Source organism: Monodon monoceros, unplaced genomic scaffold (assembly GCF_005190385.1).
Source record: "Monodon monoceros isolate NGI ecotype Baffin Bay Population unplaced genomic scaffold, NGI_Narwhal_1 Super_Scaffold_15, whole genome shotgun sequence".
NCBI lineage: Eukaryota > Metazoa > Chordata > Mammalia > Artiodactyla > Monodontidae > Monodon > Monodon monoceros.
The window spans coordinates 67,962,293-67,976,469 of record NW_021703771.1 but is presented as its reverse complement, the minus strand read 5'-3'; the positions used below and the strand labels follow the sequence as shown (position 1 = coordinate 67,976,469).

The 14,177-nt window shown below is 41.3% G+C and overlaps 1 protein-coding gene across 4 annotated transcripts in view; it reads right to left on the bottom strand.

Annotated features, from left to right (window-relative positions):
• PHACTR2 (phosphatase and actin regulator 2) overlaps positions 1-14,177 on the bottom strand; it is a 253,020-nt gene that overhangs the window by 33,244 nt on the left and 205,599 nt on the right. For 3 of the 4 annotated variants that reach the window (XR_003793690.1, XM_029223674.1, XM_029223675.1), the window contains exon 5: positions 4,383-4,917. Coding sequence is in view for 3 of the 4 variants with exons in the window: in XM_029223674.1 (XP_029079507.1) it covers positions 4,383-4,917 (535 nt within the window). In the remaining variant the exon portion in view is untranslated. Of the gene's footprint in view, positions 1-4,382; positions 4,918-8,605; positions 8,846-14,177 lie in introns of all 4 variants that reach the window. The other variant, XM_029223676.1, reaches the window with a different exon arrangement.

Genomic DNA, 14,177 nt, shown 5'->3' with positions numbered 1-14,177 from the left:
AAATTGACCATTTTGACACTTTTGAAGTGTGCAGTTCAGTGGCATTAATCACATTCACATTGTTGTGTGACCATCACCACCATCCACCTGCAGAAGTTTTCATCTTTCCAAACTGAAACTCGGTATCCATTAAACAGTAAGTCCCCATTCCTCTTCTTTCATCCCCTGGCAACCACCAGTTTACCTTCTGTCTCTATGAATTTCACTATTTTATGTGCTTCATATAAGTGAAATTTTACATTTGTCCTTTTGTGTCTGACTTACTACACTTTGGATGTCTTCAAGGTTCATCCATGTTGTAGCATGTGTCAGAATTTCCTTCCTTTTTAAGGCTGAATAGTATTCCATTGTATGTAGAGGTCACATTTTGTTTATTAATTCATCATTCCATGGATGTTTGGGTTGTTTCTACCTTTTGGTTGTTGTGAATATTGCAGCTACGGACACTGGTGTAAAAATATCTGTTTGAGTGCCTGCTTTCATTGTTTTTGGCTGTATACACAGAAGTAGAATTGCTGGATCATACGGTAATTTTATGTTTAATTTTTTGAGGAACCACCATATTGCTTCCAAAGTATGAAATCTCATTTTAAATAAGATTTCTTTTTTTCACAGTCTGGATTTCTAGCATACTGCCACTGGAGGCCACTGTGGGTGACCGAAGCACGTTTACAAGATATGCCAATTAATAACACGTTCTGAAGAGCGGAACAAAGATACTTCAGGGTTGAGTCCTAGTATGTGTTCGTATCACTGTTCATTAATTTATCATGATACCAATTATTAATTTAATCTCATCATTTGCATTTTATAATGTTTTGCAGTTTTCAAAGACTTCTGCATATATTTACAACTTAACAATTGTTAATTGTTAAGTAATTTATAGTTCATGGAACCCAAGAAGGCCGTGAGTGAGTTGCCCCAACGAGGTAGCAAGGCCAGTCTACAACCCAGACTTAAAACCCTCAGTCTATCAAATGTGATGTTATATTTTAGTTTTATACTTAATATTATGTTATATTGATATTATAGATTATATTTAACTTAATATTAAATATTTTACTCCAAATTTTTATCAACCAACTCAAGACTCGGCTCTCATTTTCCCCCTGCGTTTCTTGGCACATAGAACAATACAATGAACTCTATTAAGGTTTGTGGAAATGAACTAGAAGAGTCAAGTCCCATTTGGATATGGGCTCCAGATGGGGTTAGTAGTTTCTGCCTAAAATTATATCAGAATTATATGTTACTGATGCTACCAACAAATAGAAATCTACCAAATAGTAACTACCCTGCACTATGTGAATAGAAGCAGGTATTTTTACACATGGCCACTTGTCTTCTTTAAAGTTTTCACATTTGTATTCCAAACAGAAGCCTCTTCATAAAATGACAGGATTTTCACACATTCGTTGACTAAACATAACTGAGGGAAAGTTCTAAGTAAAGCAAGCGACTAAGAGCCAGAAATTCTAACTCACATATCCACTTAAACAGGGAAGAAAGTATTTGGAAGGAAATTTGAGAGACTACTTATTCCAAGCTCCTTAACTCAAGAGCAAACACAAACCGCCCCTGTGAGATGAACTGTAATTTAAATTTTTAATTTTGAAGAATGTACAGAGAAGAAAATCTCTATGCCCTCTTCTAGGAAAGCATTATAGTTACCCTGACTGACAGGAAAATCTATTATAAATACCTCGGTGTCCAATGATGTTCTCAGCTCATTCCCTGTGATCACTGCCCCCGTGGAAGTGGAGAACAGATGCTCACCTCTTTCCTCTGACAATCCTGCAAGTACTTGGGCTGAAGACAGATGTCAAGCCCCCAGCATGCAGCATGGAGTTGTTTAGCACAAGAGAATGCCCTTCGTAAAATGGTTGTCCAAGTGGGCTGGACAGAATCAGGTCACCTGTGGAAATGGGCTTTCTCAGTGCTTAAGACTATCTGAGGAATTATTTTATATGTTACACCTTGTTCTTTAGTATATTGAAGAGTGAATGCATATACTTGATCTCCTTCCCTAAATTTGGACTTTATCTTAAGCGTTTGTACCTCCTGGGCATGTTAGACATTATTTTGGTAAAAACCAATCTGAACTGTAATGTTTTGTCCACTTTTGTATCTTTGGTGCTTAGTATGCCGCCTGGCACATAGAAGGTAAGCAAAAAATACATGGTGGAATGCTGAGTGACTGTTCAGTTCTAAAGGCTGGACTTGATGCCAACGCTGGCAAACACTCATAATGAAGTGAAGACACCTGCTCTGTGCTGGAAGTATTCAGGACACCATAAGCATTCATTTCAATACCTTCTTTTCCCCAATCATTTATTAAAATGTCAAATAAAATAATTTGTACTTTAACATTTATTTACCTTTCCTTGTCTTTCCTTTGAATGACGGTACTCAAAATGAGAGAAACAAACACAAAAGAAATTGCAAAAGAAGTAGAAGCAGGTGCTTTGGAAACTTATGAAATTCCTTAGAGCGCTGAGTGTGATGTGCAGCTCTGGGCTTGCGTCCTGACTCCGCCACTTACTACCTGGGTGATCTTGGGCAAACCATGTTATCTCTCTCAGCATCAGTTTTCTCATCTATTCAACAGAGATATTTCAGGGGAGACTTATGTGAATTAAATAACTGACACTTCCTGACATTAAATAAGTATTTAATAAATGGAGAGTAATATCACTAGCAATTGAATAATTAAAAGTGATATTTTAGTCTCTTGATCCAAATCAATTTAATTAATGTACTAATTTTTTAAAGTATAACAGGACAAGGATTTTTTTGAAAGAGGAAATATTAAATTAAATATTGTAAAGAGTGAATTTGGGTTTTATTCTTAGAAACAGACGAGGCTGGATTTAAGAGCTCCAAGCCTTCCCTAGACAGAATTGGTAGTGACATCTACTACACTCTGACAGTCCTCTTTCTTACACCTATGGGACAGCAGAGCTAACATGTCTTATTTATCTTTAAGTAGAAAATTTATAGGACTTTGTGAGTGATTAGATCTGGAGGACAAGGGAGAATGAGGACCCTAGGATGAATTCCAGGTTTCTGGCTTGGGCAACTGGATGATGGCATGCCTATAGCATACCAGATTCTGTACTGGTTGGTGGGGATACAGAGGTAAGTAAGACATGGTGGTTAGTTCTGTCCCATAGGTAGGAAAAAAGTGCTGTTAGAGTACATGCAATAACCAATTCTGTCTGGATGAATATTGAAAGGCTTCACAGAGGAGATAACACTTGAGCTGGGTAGGGAATTGAGGAAGTAAGAAAGGTAGCTGCTCTAAGGCTGGAGGAAAAGGAGTTGGAAAAGAGTTCTTTCCTGATGCTCTTTATTTTCGGAGAAGGCTAAATAACTTGTTGAAATGGAGGTGGGCAGGAATGGGTGAGCAATCTGGACGTAAGTGGTAAAGATGTAAGTAACCACTATAAGGGAAGAGGAGGAAACTGTCTAGGAAAAAGAAAAAGGACTGCTAAGCAGTGATGAGGCAGACTCTAAATGTCCTTGAAAGCACAGATCTGAAGTGTATCAGTCAGTAAGGCCAATGTAATCGTCTCCAGCAGCCCGTGGCATTCCTGGGGCAGGGCTATGAAAAATCAAGACACACGCACCCCAGTGTTCATTGCAGCACTATTTACAATAGCCAAGGCATGGAATCAGCCTAAATGTCCATTGACAGATGAAAGGATAAAGAAGATGTGGTACATACGTACAACGGAATATTACTCAGCCATAAAGAAGCATGAAATAATGCCATTTGCAGCAACATGGATGGATCTAGAGACTATCATACTAAATGAAGTAAGTCAGAGAAAGACAAATATCATATGACATCATTTATATGTGAAGAGTCTAAAAAATGATACAAATGAACTTATTTACAAAACAGAAATTGACTCACAGACATAGAAAACAAACTTATGGTTACCAAAGGAGAAAGAGGGGGGAGGGAGGAATAAATTAGGAGTTTGGGATTAAAAGATACACACTACCATATATAAAATAAACAACAAAGACCTACTATATAGCACAGGGAACTATATTCAGTATCTCGTAATAACTTATAATGGAAATGAATCTGAAAAAGAATATGTATACACACACATATACATGAATCACTTCACTGTACACCTGAAACTAACACATTAGAAATCAACTATACTTCAATTTAAAAAAACCAAATCAACGGCTGGATTACAGGTGTGCTTACCTAACATTACCTAACAGGTGTGCTTACCTAACTAGATTACATTATAGAAGAAACCAAAGTAGGCTCCTTCATTGCCAGCAGAGTGATTTAGTGACCTTTAGTACCCAGCTTCACAGGAATACAGATAGAATATGGGGTTTTTGTGCCGACTCACCATTTTGCATTTTCTCTGCTAACACTTAAGCCAGTGCCTGAGTGGACAGTGGTGCTGTTTGTCGCCTCTTCAGTCCAGAGAAGCTGACTTGGGTCTAAGGCAGGGACGGGCAGGTCGGCTCCGTTGCTAACCAGGACGACAGGAGTGTCTGAGGCAGCAATGCTCTGCTCCTCCAGAGGGGGAGAAGGGGTGGGGGGAAGAGGTGCTGGAGCCACAGCGGGCAGAGGGACTGCGGACTTGGGTCTGCCTGTGGTCTGCTCCTCGGTGCCAGGGGCAGTCTGCTCGGGTTTGAGACTCGCCACGCTGGTCTCCGAAGGCTCTCCTTTAAGGTCAGATATGCCAGAAGTGGTTGCATCTGAGGACGGTTGAGACGTTGGCTGCTTGCCAGTTTTTTTCTTGCCCTTTGTGATTCCTACCATCCCTGTTTTGCTAGAAACTGTCTCCTTTGAAGCTTTAGGACGAGATGAGGTGGAGGAAGTAGACGGTGAAGCTGTTGCTTTGGAGCCAGTTGTTTTTCTTGAATGAGAGGAACCAGCTAAAGTAGAGAGATTTTGCATTAAGAGTCAAAGAAGAGAACACTTTTTAAATAAACTAACCGAGTTGCAATCGTCAATGACCATGTTCCCTTTAAAGTTTACAAATCTGTCTGAATAAATGCATAAAGGGAAATAGGCTAATGATAATAATGGTCTTGTTTTCTGCCCCCTCCTTGCCTCCAACAGAGGAGCAAGTGACGCTTGAGGCCAAACCCTGAGGGTCAAGAGTCCTCTGTCTACTCCCTCCTCCAGTCTTTAGCTGAGACAGCCAAAGGGAAATCCTCACCTCCTTGCCCTATGGGTCACCTGAAAAAGTCCCTGTATGTTCCAAAGAAGGGACATTATAGCGTGTAGAGGGCACACACCAGCAGCTGTCTGGGTATAGTACAAGGTTACTCTCATCACAAACTGTACATGTTGTATGATGCCTTTCTGGGAATGGAGTGGCCCACATTCAGAAGATGCTGGAGTATATACCACCAGCTCCTGTCTGGCCAAAAGCAAATTTACTCATCTTAACTGCTAAAAGAGCAAACTCCAAACCAGCTCTCCCCAATGGCTGTAGAGTGGCTTGCCACCCTGCCCCATCTCCCCAACTGCAGCGATAACGGGGCAGAGGGAAAACCCATGGCCACATATGAAGGACAAGTCTCCTTCAAAACATCAAGAGGCAGAAAAATGTCTTTTTTCTTTTTTTCTTTTTTTATAAAAAATGTGTAAATGGGTAGTGTTTGAATAATCTGAAAGGAAAGAGTATCATTTTCAGAGCTTCTAAAACTGCTTATGCTCCTAGAGGGCTTTCATCAGAGGATGGCCATGGCTATGGCAAAACAAAAAAGTTAACTCTCCTTTTCATCATCACAGGAAATACATTTAAACTCCTATGACCTTTAGGATCGATACATTTCTCCTAATTGCTTTTTCTGTTACAATGTTGTATATTCCCTCTTTTTCCGGAGGGGTCAAACTATCTTCCACAGAAGAACTAGAAAAATCTTGTTAGTATTGTGGAGCCAAAATCCACACTGCATACAGCTGTTATTTATTGTAACTTACCTCTGGTTATAACTTTATCGAAGTCAGTTGGGAGGGTCAGGAGAGGAAGAACAGATAAAGGAATAGACAATGAGGTGTATGACTTCACTAGCTCTGATCTACTGAAAAAAAGGCAGTCTCACTTGGTGACACAGATGCAGGCTTAAAACAAGTCTCCATGGCTTGGGGGCTTTATTATTTTAGATATCCGTAATTATGAGAATTCCCCTCCCCCATATCAGGGCCTGTCAATGTTTCTTTGAAATAAACAATCCTCATTTGCGTATAGGACAAACGGTATTAAGCATACTCCTACAATCTAAGTCCATTCCAAATGTACCTTTCACAACCAAGATGCTAGGGACTTGCTGTCTAAACATGTTCAGTTATTTCTTGGGGAAATTGAACAGAATCGTTTCCACACATCAATTCTAATAATTTTTTCTTGTAGAAAAGTCTTTTTGTTTTTCTAACAGCAAAGTTAACTTCAGCCTTGCTTAAGGAAATAATTTTTTATGCCTAGAGTGCAAATTCAAGCCATGTTACTATATTTCTCTTTTAAGTGTCGTCTAAAATGAGGATTTTGCTGAAATGTTGCTTAAGTTACCTTGAATTATAACCATGACTAAAAAAGAAATGCCACCTCTCCTCAGTTAAATATTTGTGTTGTTAACACAGGGTGTAACGAGAAAGAAAAAAAATATGAGATGTTACTTTACCAGCAAATGTGCCAACCTGATATCTGGTGATCTGGAGGTCTACACTAACTTAGTAACAGAGGAAGAATCTGAACCAATAAATTTTTTTAAGAGATTAAATGTCTGACTGAAAATCAGGAGTGACATTTGAAGTATCTTTTCCAGAAGGTCAATTTTATTCAAATAAAACAAAGTTACCATGTAGAAGGTTCTAAATGGTTACAAATGGAATGTGAGTAGGATTCTGAAGGAGTATTATCAATATTTGACAAAAAAAAAAGATCCTTGCACACTGGGCTTGTTGGTAGACTTCAAGGCAACTCCTGTTTCTCTGTGATAACCTGAGAACAGCAACCTTTTTCACACTGAGCGCCAGTTGGGCCTCTTTTAATACAATGGATAACATGACTGTACTTTCCTCTTAGGAACATCATAAGTCTCTAAAAAATCTTCAAGTAAAATATCTGGAAATAACTCCAAATCTCTCATGAAAGCTGTCACCTGCCCTGGTGTTAATCACCAGCCTTCTTCCGAGAGAAGTAAGAGAGAGGGCAAGCCGAGTCAACCGTGAGCTGCTGCCACGTGGGGCGTGGGGAAGTGGGTCCTCACTCCCAAGGACAGGGTGAGAGTTTGGGGCTTTACTTCAGGAAGTAAATCAGCACCTGCCTCACTTCAAGCACTGCTCCTGAGGTGTGCTAGGAAGTCTGGGAAACACACACAGACACCAACGAGAACAGACACTGATGTGTGATGGAAGCTGGTCCCTGAGAAAATGGCCCGTAGGCACTGTTGGCAAAGCATTCTGAGATTTTCATTTTAGAGCTTATTAGAAAATGAGACCCAGACACACAAGGTCAAAGGTGGTAGACAGGAACACCAGGACACAGACATCTATTTGCATTCTGAGTTCTGTCATACTGTCACCTAAGCCACTCTCTGAATCTGAGCATTATGGGTTTAAATTACAAGGGGGAAAGATTAATACCAAGGCAGATCCTGGTAGCTGGTTTTGAGAAAGCTGCTGCTGATTTTAAGGAAAGTAAGGTTTGCTATAACACAGGAGAATTTTTACGCATGTGTTAATGGGAAAAAGATGCTCAGCATGTGTATTTGGAATATATCCTTTCAAACGTTGGATGGCAGGAGAGGCTTCTTTATTCCACTTCACTAGAATGGGGGCTCCACTTTGCATTAAGCATATCTGATGTGAAAGGAAAGCTGGACACACATGACATGAAGTGATGTAATCACCCAAACATCCCCCAGTGATTTGCAGTCACAGCTTGTAATCGCTCCACTAGATGCTTTCCCTTGTAACACACTGAAGTCTGAGGTTGGGAAGGGGGCACTGAGCACGTAACTTCCAACTCTGCTGCGCAGTTGTGACTCCAGTAGAGAGTGGTGGCATGAAGCACTGAGTGATATGAACCCTTTGTCATTTGTCAGTAGAGGGATGCCTATAAGATTTAAGACATTAAGATCCAGCAAATATGTCAAAGAGGTAAGCGTCATGTTTTTTTTGTTGTTTGTTTTTTTAGCGTCATGTTTTTATGTGCAAACTTAAGATATTTTGAAAGAAAACCCAAGCCAAACAGCCACCCATGAACTCAAACAGGCAGGCCAGTTGCTGTCTGAATAACGTCAGATCACGTCGTCGCCATTCATCAGGCAGACGACTCCCTGTTTCCTTCTACTGGGTTTTGTGCAGATACTCAGGATGAAAGACGTCTATTCACCCTAAACCTAATGAGGTGAATGGATCAAGTGGTTGACTTTTCTTTGGTAGAGACAGCAACAAAGGAATCTCCCGGGCATTCTCTGTGTCAAAGCTGAGTCCACTGGTGTTACATCCTAAGAGAGCAGACACCAAAAAGGCCATCATCCCTAGAAGAGGAAATTAGCCCCACCCCAGCGCCAAGCACCCTAGACTCAACCCCACAGAGGGCATACTCACCAGCCTCTCGGGTTGCATTTCGGCTTGTTGGCTTGGGTGGAGGGACGGGGGCCTGCTTACCAGGAGCCTTGGTAATTGTTTTAATAGGAGGTACTTCGTCACCCTTGGGGCCGGCCCCAGCAGCGGCCCCTTTTGGAGGCACAGGTGTTTTTTGGGGCTTAGGTTTGGGTGTAGGTTTAGGAAGAGCTGGAAGAGGTAGAGCAGGAGCTGCCGGTGTTTCAGAGTGGTTTTCAGGGTTCTCTACAAATGAGAAAGTGAACAGAAGCAGACTGATACAGACACACACCATACACACCATGCAAATAGAAGGAGCGAGAGACATAGTGCAACAAACATGCAGCTGCTTGGCCCCTGGGAACCAGTGGGCTTCTGCACCAGGGAGAGTGAAGAAGCTTGGGGTAAAGAAGATCAAAGGCTAAAAGCCAAACTAGGGTGTGCTCTCCAGGTCCAAAAATCACTCCTGTGATAAAATAAGACTGCACGAGTGACTGTGATGAAGTTAAGTTCAGGGTGAGCGTAAATGTCCACCACCAGGGGCTGACACCAACTTCGAATCGGTGGTTGCTGGACGATGATGTGGGCATGGGTGCTAAGTTTTTAACCAAACTGAAGAACTCCAAGAGTGGCAGATCAGCGCATTACACACACGGCCACAGGGTGAGGCTGACGGCACAGCAATGGTTGGACTCACAGTTACCCTCCACTGAGGAACTTTCTCAAGAGAACTCAAGCCCCATCAACCTGAAAGGGATCTGTGCTCTGTCTCTGTCTCATTGTGGTCAAAAATCAATTATTTTCTAAGCTAAGGGAGACTCTCTAGAATCTGGTACAGGAAGCACAATGCACTGAATAAACTATTTTCTATTATTAAAATTTTCTCAAGTTCTCCCAGTGCACTAGGGCAGCTTCCTGTTTTACAATAACTTCCTCTGACCTTTTCAAACCGTGTCACAACTGTAGGTACTGGAGGGTGCAGAAACCAAAAAAAATATCAAATTTGTTTTGTAGTGTAAACACAAGTCATGAGTTTAAAAAGATAAACGTTAAAATTCAATTAAAAAATCATACCTAAGAAAAGAAACCTCACACAAGATTTTGCATAACTAGAGTAGCATTAGTTTCTCATTTTAAAAAGTGGGGATGCTGAACGTTCATCCACATATTCACATCCTTATCTTTTCTAATTGTGACTAGTTAAAATTAAAATACACTTTGGGGGGGCTACCCTTGTGGCGCAGTGGTTGAGAGTCCGCCTGCCGATGCAGGGGACACGGGTTTGTGCCCCGGTCCGGGAAGACCCCACATGCCGCGGAGCGGCTGGGCCCGTGAGCCATGGCCACTGAGTCTGCGCGTCCGGAGCCTGTGCTCCGCAACGGGAGAGGCCACAACAGCGAGAGGCCTGCGTACCGCAAAAAAAAAAAAAATACACTTTGGGTCCAAAGAGCTAAGCAGCATTTCAAAATGGAGCACAACGAAAAGTGTAAGACAGCGTTAAGACAAGACTGAGCCTTTACTGTATATGTTCTTCTATTATCAAATGAACAAGAAAGGATTTTAATATTGGAATGCATCACATTTTATTATTTCTTTTGTTTCATTTCTCATCCCAGTGAGTGTGAAGTGAGGACTCCTCCCCTTTTGTTTACATCTCCATCATTCTACATGTATAACTATCATAAAAATGATTGAAATTTCAGTATGTAATGAATAAAACTTTTCTTTTACCTTCCCTCAGTCGTGCAACCCACCCGTCACTGCAGCCCAGGCGGACTCCTGCACTTAATTGTACTCGTTATCTGAGCTACTTAGTCAACATTTCTCAGAGGCTACTTTGTATGTCTGCCTTTCTGTTTATATATCTTGTCTCTTCAACTAAGCTGCTTAGCATCCATATACAGGAGTGGCGCTCCTAACCCACCAGGTCTGGACCACAAGGCCACTGTATCGCAAGAGTCAGAGTTGAGAACAATACAAGTTGACAGTCACTGAAAACATTTTATTTTAATGTAAAACATACAAATGTACATTGATTTGCTAGTCTTTTGACTTAGGTTAGAGGCCTGTTCTTTAAGTCCATCTTTGTACCTTTAGCCCCTGGCATAATGGAGATCCACCAATAACACCATCCATGGTGAAAGCCCGTCACAGGGATCTGCACCACTTGGTATCCTAATTCTCTCTCCTGCTACAAAGCCTCACATCTCTTATCCTCTGCCTTCACGGCATATTACTGAGGGATCTTTTTTCTGTCTGCCTAAGGTTTTTAAATTCTAAAGTTATATCCCAAAGAATCCAGCTTCTGAGTTTGGGAGGGAGATGGTTCACTCTATGACAGCTGGAAATTTCAGTTCCTACTGGGTTGAGAATATACATACTACACGCAAACTTCTGGCTACTCCTGGAGAAGCGTGGTCCACTCCTCCCTCCTCTGTAAATTCTATCAAATTATCTGTGTGTGTTTGCCATATGGCCAATGTTTATGTTTACTCTGCAGTGATTCCTAACGGGCATATGTGCGTGCGTATGTGTGCGTGAGCACACGCACGCAAACAGTATACTTTTCTGACTAAATTATAAACTGCTTTTGTCTGAAATTTTATATTCCATCAAGCAAGATGCTCTAAACATTATGTCTATTCAGTGAATGTGACTGATCAGCTGACAGTTACTAACACACACACACACACACACACACATCCGTGGGAAGTGAACTCTTGTATCTGGGAGATAATGAATAACGTCAAGAGGTATTTTTTACTATTAGCATATGATCTGAAGAAAAGACATAAACTGATGGTGTAGAGGAGTATTACTTTTTCAAGAGGAGGTTAAGAAAGGGCTGCCTATGCACTCTGGCTTGGTGAGGATACTACATCTCTTAACAATGGTCTGGAGGTGAGCTATTGACTACACTTCCACATTTGCCTCCTTCCACCACAGTTAGAGTCGAGTCCAACAACACTTAGGGCAAATCTGAGAACTGCAGGCGGCCTTCACTTTGCCTAGAATGCACTTGCCCCCATTCCTCTCCTTTGTCTGACTGCATCCTTCTTATCTCCTCCAGGTCTCAGTTTAGAAGTATCTTCCTCTTAAGACCCAATTTTGGTCCCACTTGCAAGCTCCCTGGTTTGCTGTCCTCGGGCCTCCCAGAGCACTTTGCATCTTGTATTACAATTGCCTGTGTACGTGCTGGTCTCCACATAGGTCACGATCTGCTTGAAGGCAAAGGCCGTTTCTTATGCACAGTGTGCTCTTTCCCTGGCCCCCATGGCTGCCCTTCATGCTCACGTGGGGAACAAATGCAGGTAAGATACTTGTTACTTCATGGAAAGCCCTCTACAAAGACTCAACAGAAATAATATCAGATACTTTGCAGATTTCTCATATTTAATACCAAGCTATATTTAACAGATTGCAGATCAGTTTTTCTGCTTATATATAGATTTATTGATAAGGAATAATGGGAGACTAAGAGGCCCGAAGGCCTTCAGGAAAATGTTTCCAGTGTTAGGCAGAAGAGGCCCAAGACCACCGCCCTAACTCAGAATCAGGTGCCCTCAGGAGCCCCAAGAACACCACGTGTCCTAGGTAGAACCTGCCCCCAGAGTAGTGGGAGGCCACTTGACATTTGTTTTGTTTTCTTTGACGCTGATGTTTCAAATATTAAAGTACTGACGTGCTGTCTCAAAAAGAGATACAAGCATCTAGGATGGTATGTGATTTGGCTTTGCAAATATAACCACTTAATATATGAAAAGAAGTTCTTGGGTAAGTTGACTTAATGCAAAAGGAAGGAGCACACTGCACCCCAAAATAAAGGGTAAACTGAGAACATGGGAGAGCAGATTTGCACGGTAGTAAGTTCAAATAAGAAGTGAGATCAAAAGAGGAGCAGAGGTAAGAGTAACTCTTAAGCTGTTTTTTCAGTATTAAATGCTGTCTTTCCAGAGCAATGAATGGTTTGTTTATAAGATATTTTCTATTTAACATGATACTCCATGATGTTGGTCAGGAGTGACATTCTTTTTACTGTCAGGAAGTGGTTTCCATACCAAATGCTTCCCCTCACTCAGTGTGGCTCCAGCAGGGCCACTGTCTACACAGCGAGAGGGAGGCTCCTCTGTCTTACTGGTGCTGGGGCACCATGTCCACCCTTTCCATCTCCTTATGCACAGACCAGCCAAGCAAGATGTTATCTTGGACCTTATTTGACCAAAAAGAACTGAATGTACTAATCCAAAGTAAAAAAATAAGAAAACAAAAACATCTCTCAAATATCCATGAACCTATGAAGCCTGCCATCTTTTTGGAACATCAGGCCTGCTGGTTTAATTAACATAAAACTGTCAGCAACTTTTTATTAGGCTGATAAGGGAAATACGGCCTTTGAAGTCCGTCCAGTCCACTGACTGACATTCCACACGGACCAGGCAAGCACTAGAGATGGCACTGTTACATAATGAAGGATGTGATTTTGAACGTGAAAAGGCTGTAGCAGGGACAGAGCACAGATGGATTTGAAATTTAACAATGTGGTGAGACAGGACAGTTGGACTAAAAAATAAAAAAGTAAAAAAAGAAATCACTGCATTTCAACTGAAACCTCTTAAACTCTACTCAGGTCTGTTTTCTCTTATGTTCCAGGAATATTATCATTAAAAATTTTAGTTAATTTCTCATAATCAGTTATGAGAAATCAACTAACATATGATCTTAAGCATAACCAGAGCCCTTCAATGGAAACACTAAGTAAAGCCCCATGAGTACCATACTTAATATGGAATAAAGCAAAATAAAAAATTTCCAACAGATTATTAATAGAGGCTTCTAAAATTTTTAAAGGCTAATTTATATTCAAATAATAAGAGGTTATGGACTTCCTGAGAAGATGATTTTAAGTTGTGTCTGTCAAATGTTCTTCTGTTCCCTTTGCCTTTGGAGGATTTGGGTCAAGAACAGGGGAAGAGAAGTTTCCTTCCAGCAGTTTCTAAGAGTTCTCAAAATGCCTAGAGAGCCCAAACTAGGTTTGACAAATTTATGCCATCCAGCTCAGAGGCAGGCATTATGGAAAAATAGCATGTTTTCTGAGGATTCATTTCTATGCAGCAGGAAATCATCTAGAATCTCCCAACAAAGCATTACCTTACGGGGGTTTCAGTTCAGGTTTGCATAAGTAAGAGGCTTGGGGGTTCCTGCAACCGTGATAGGAATGGTATGGAGATGTAGTCAATCAGTGACCAGGAACTTGTGAATGTTCTGGGGGTCCTTGATAGACAAGTATTTTGCAGTTCTGCAATCTACCATAGTATTTCACTTTGGAAACCAAAGTCTCTAAAGAAGCCTTCAGGGCACGGCATAATTGCCTCTGGCATATTTTGAAATTTCCAATTGCACAGACAAATCATGGAGCAGAGGTTATGGCCATTCCAGCAACCAGAATCCCCGGCATTACTGGGAACTATTCCTGGGTCTCCCAGAAATGCCTGAACCTGGACCAGAACTTACAATGTTGGGTGTGCGGATGCCACCAGCCAAGCTCCCACTTCTAAGGAGATAATGCTGGGCTAAGCGA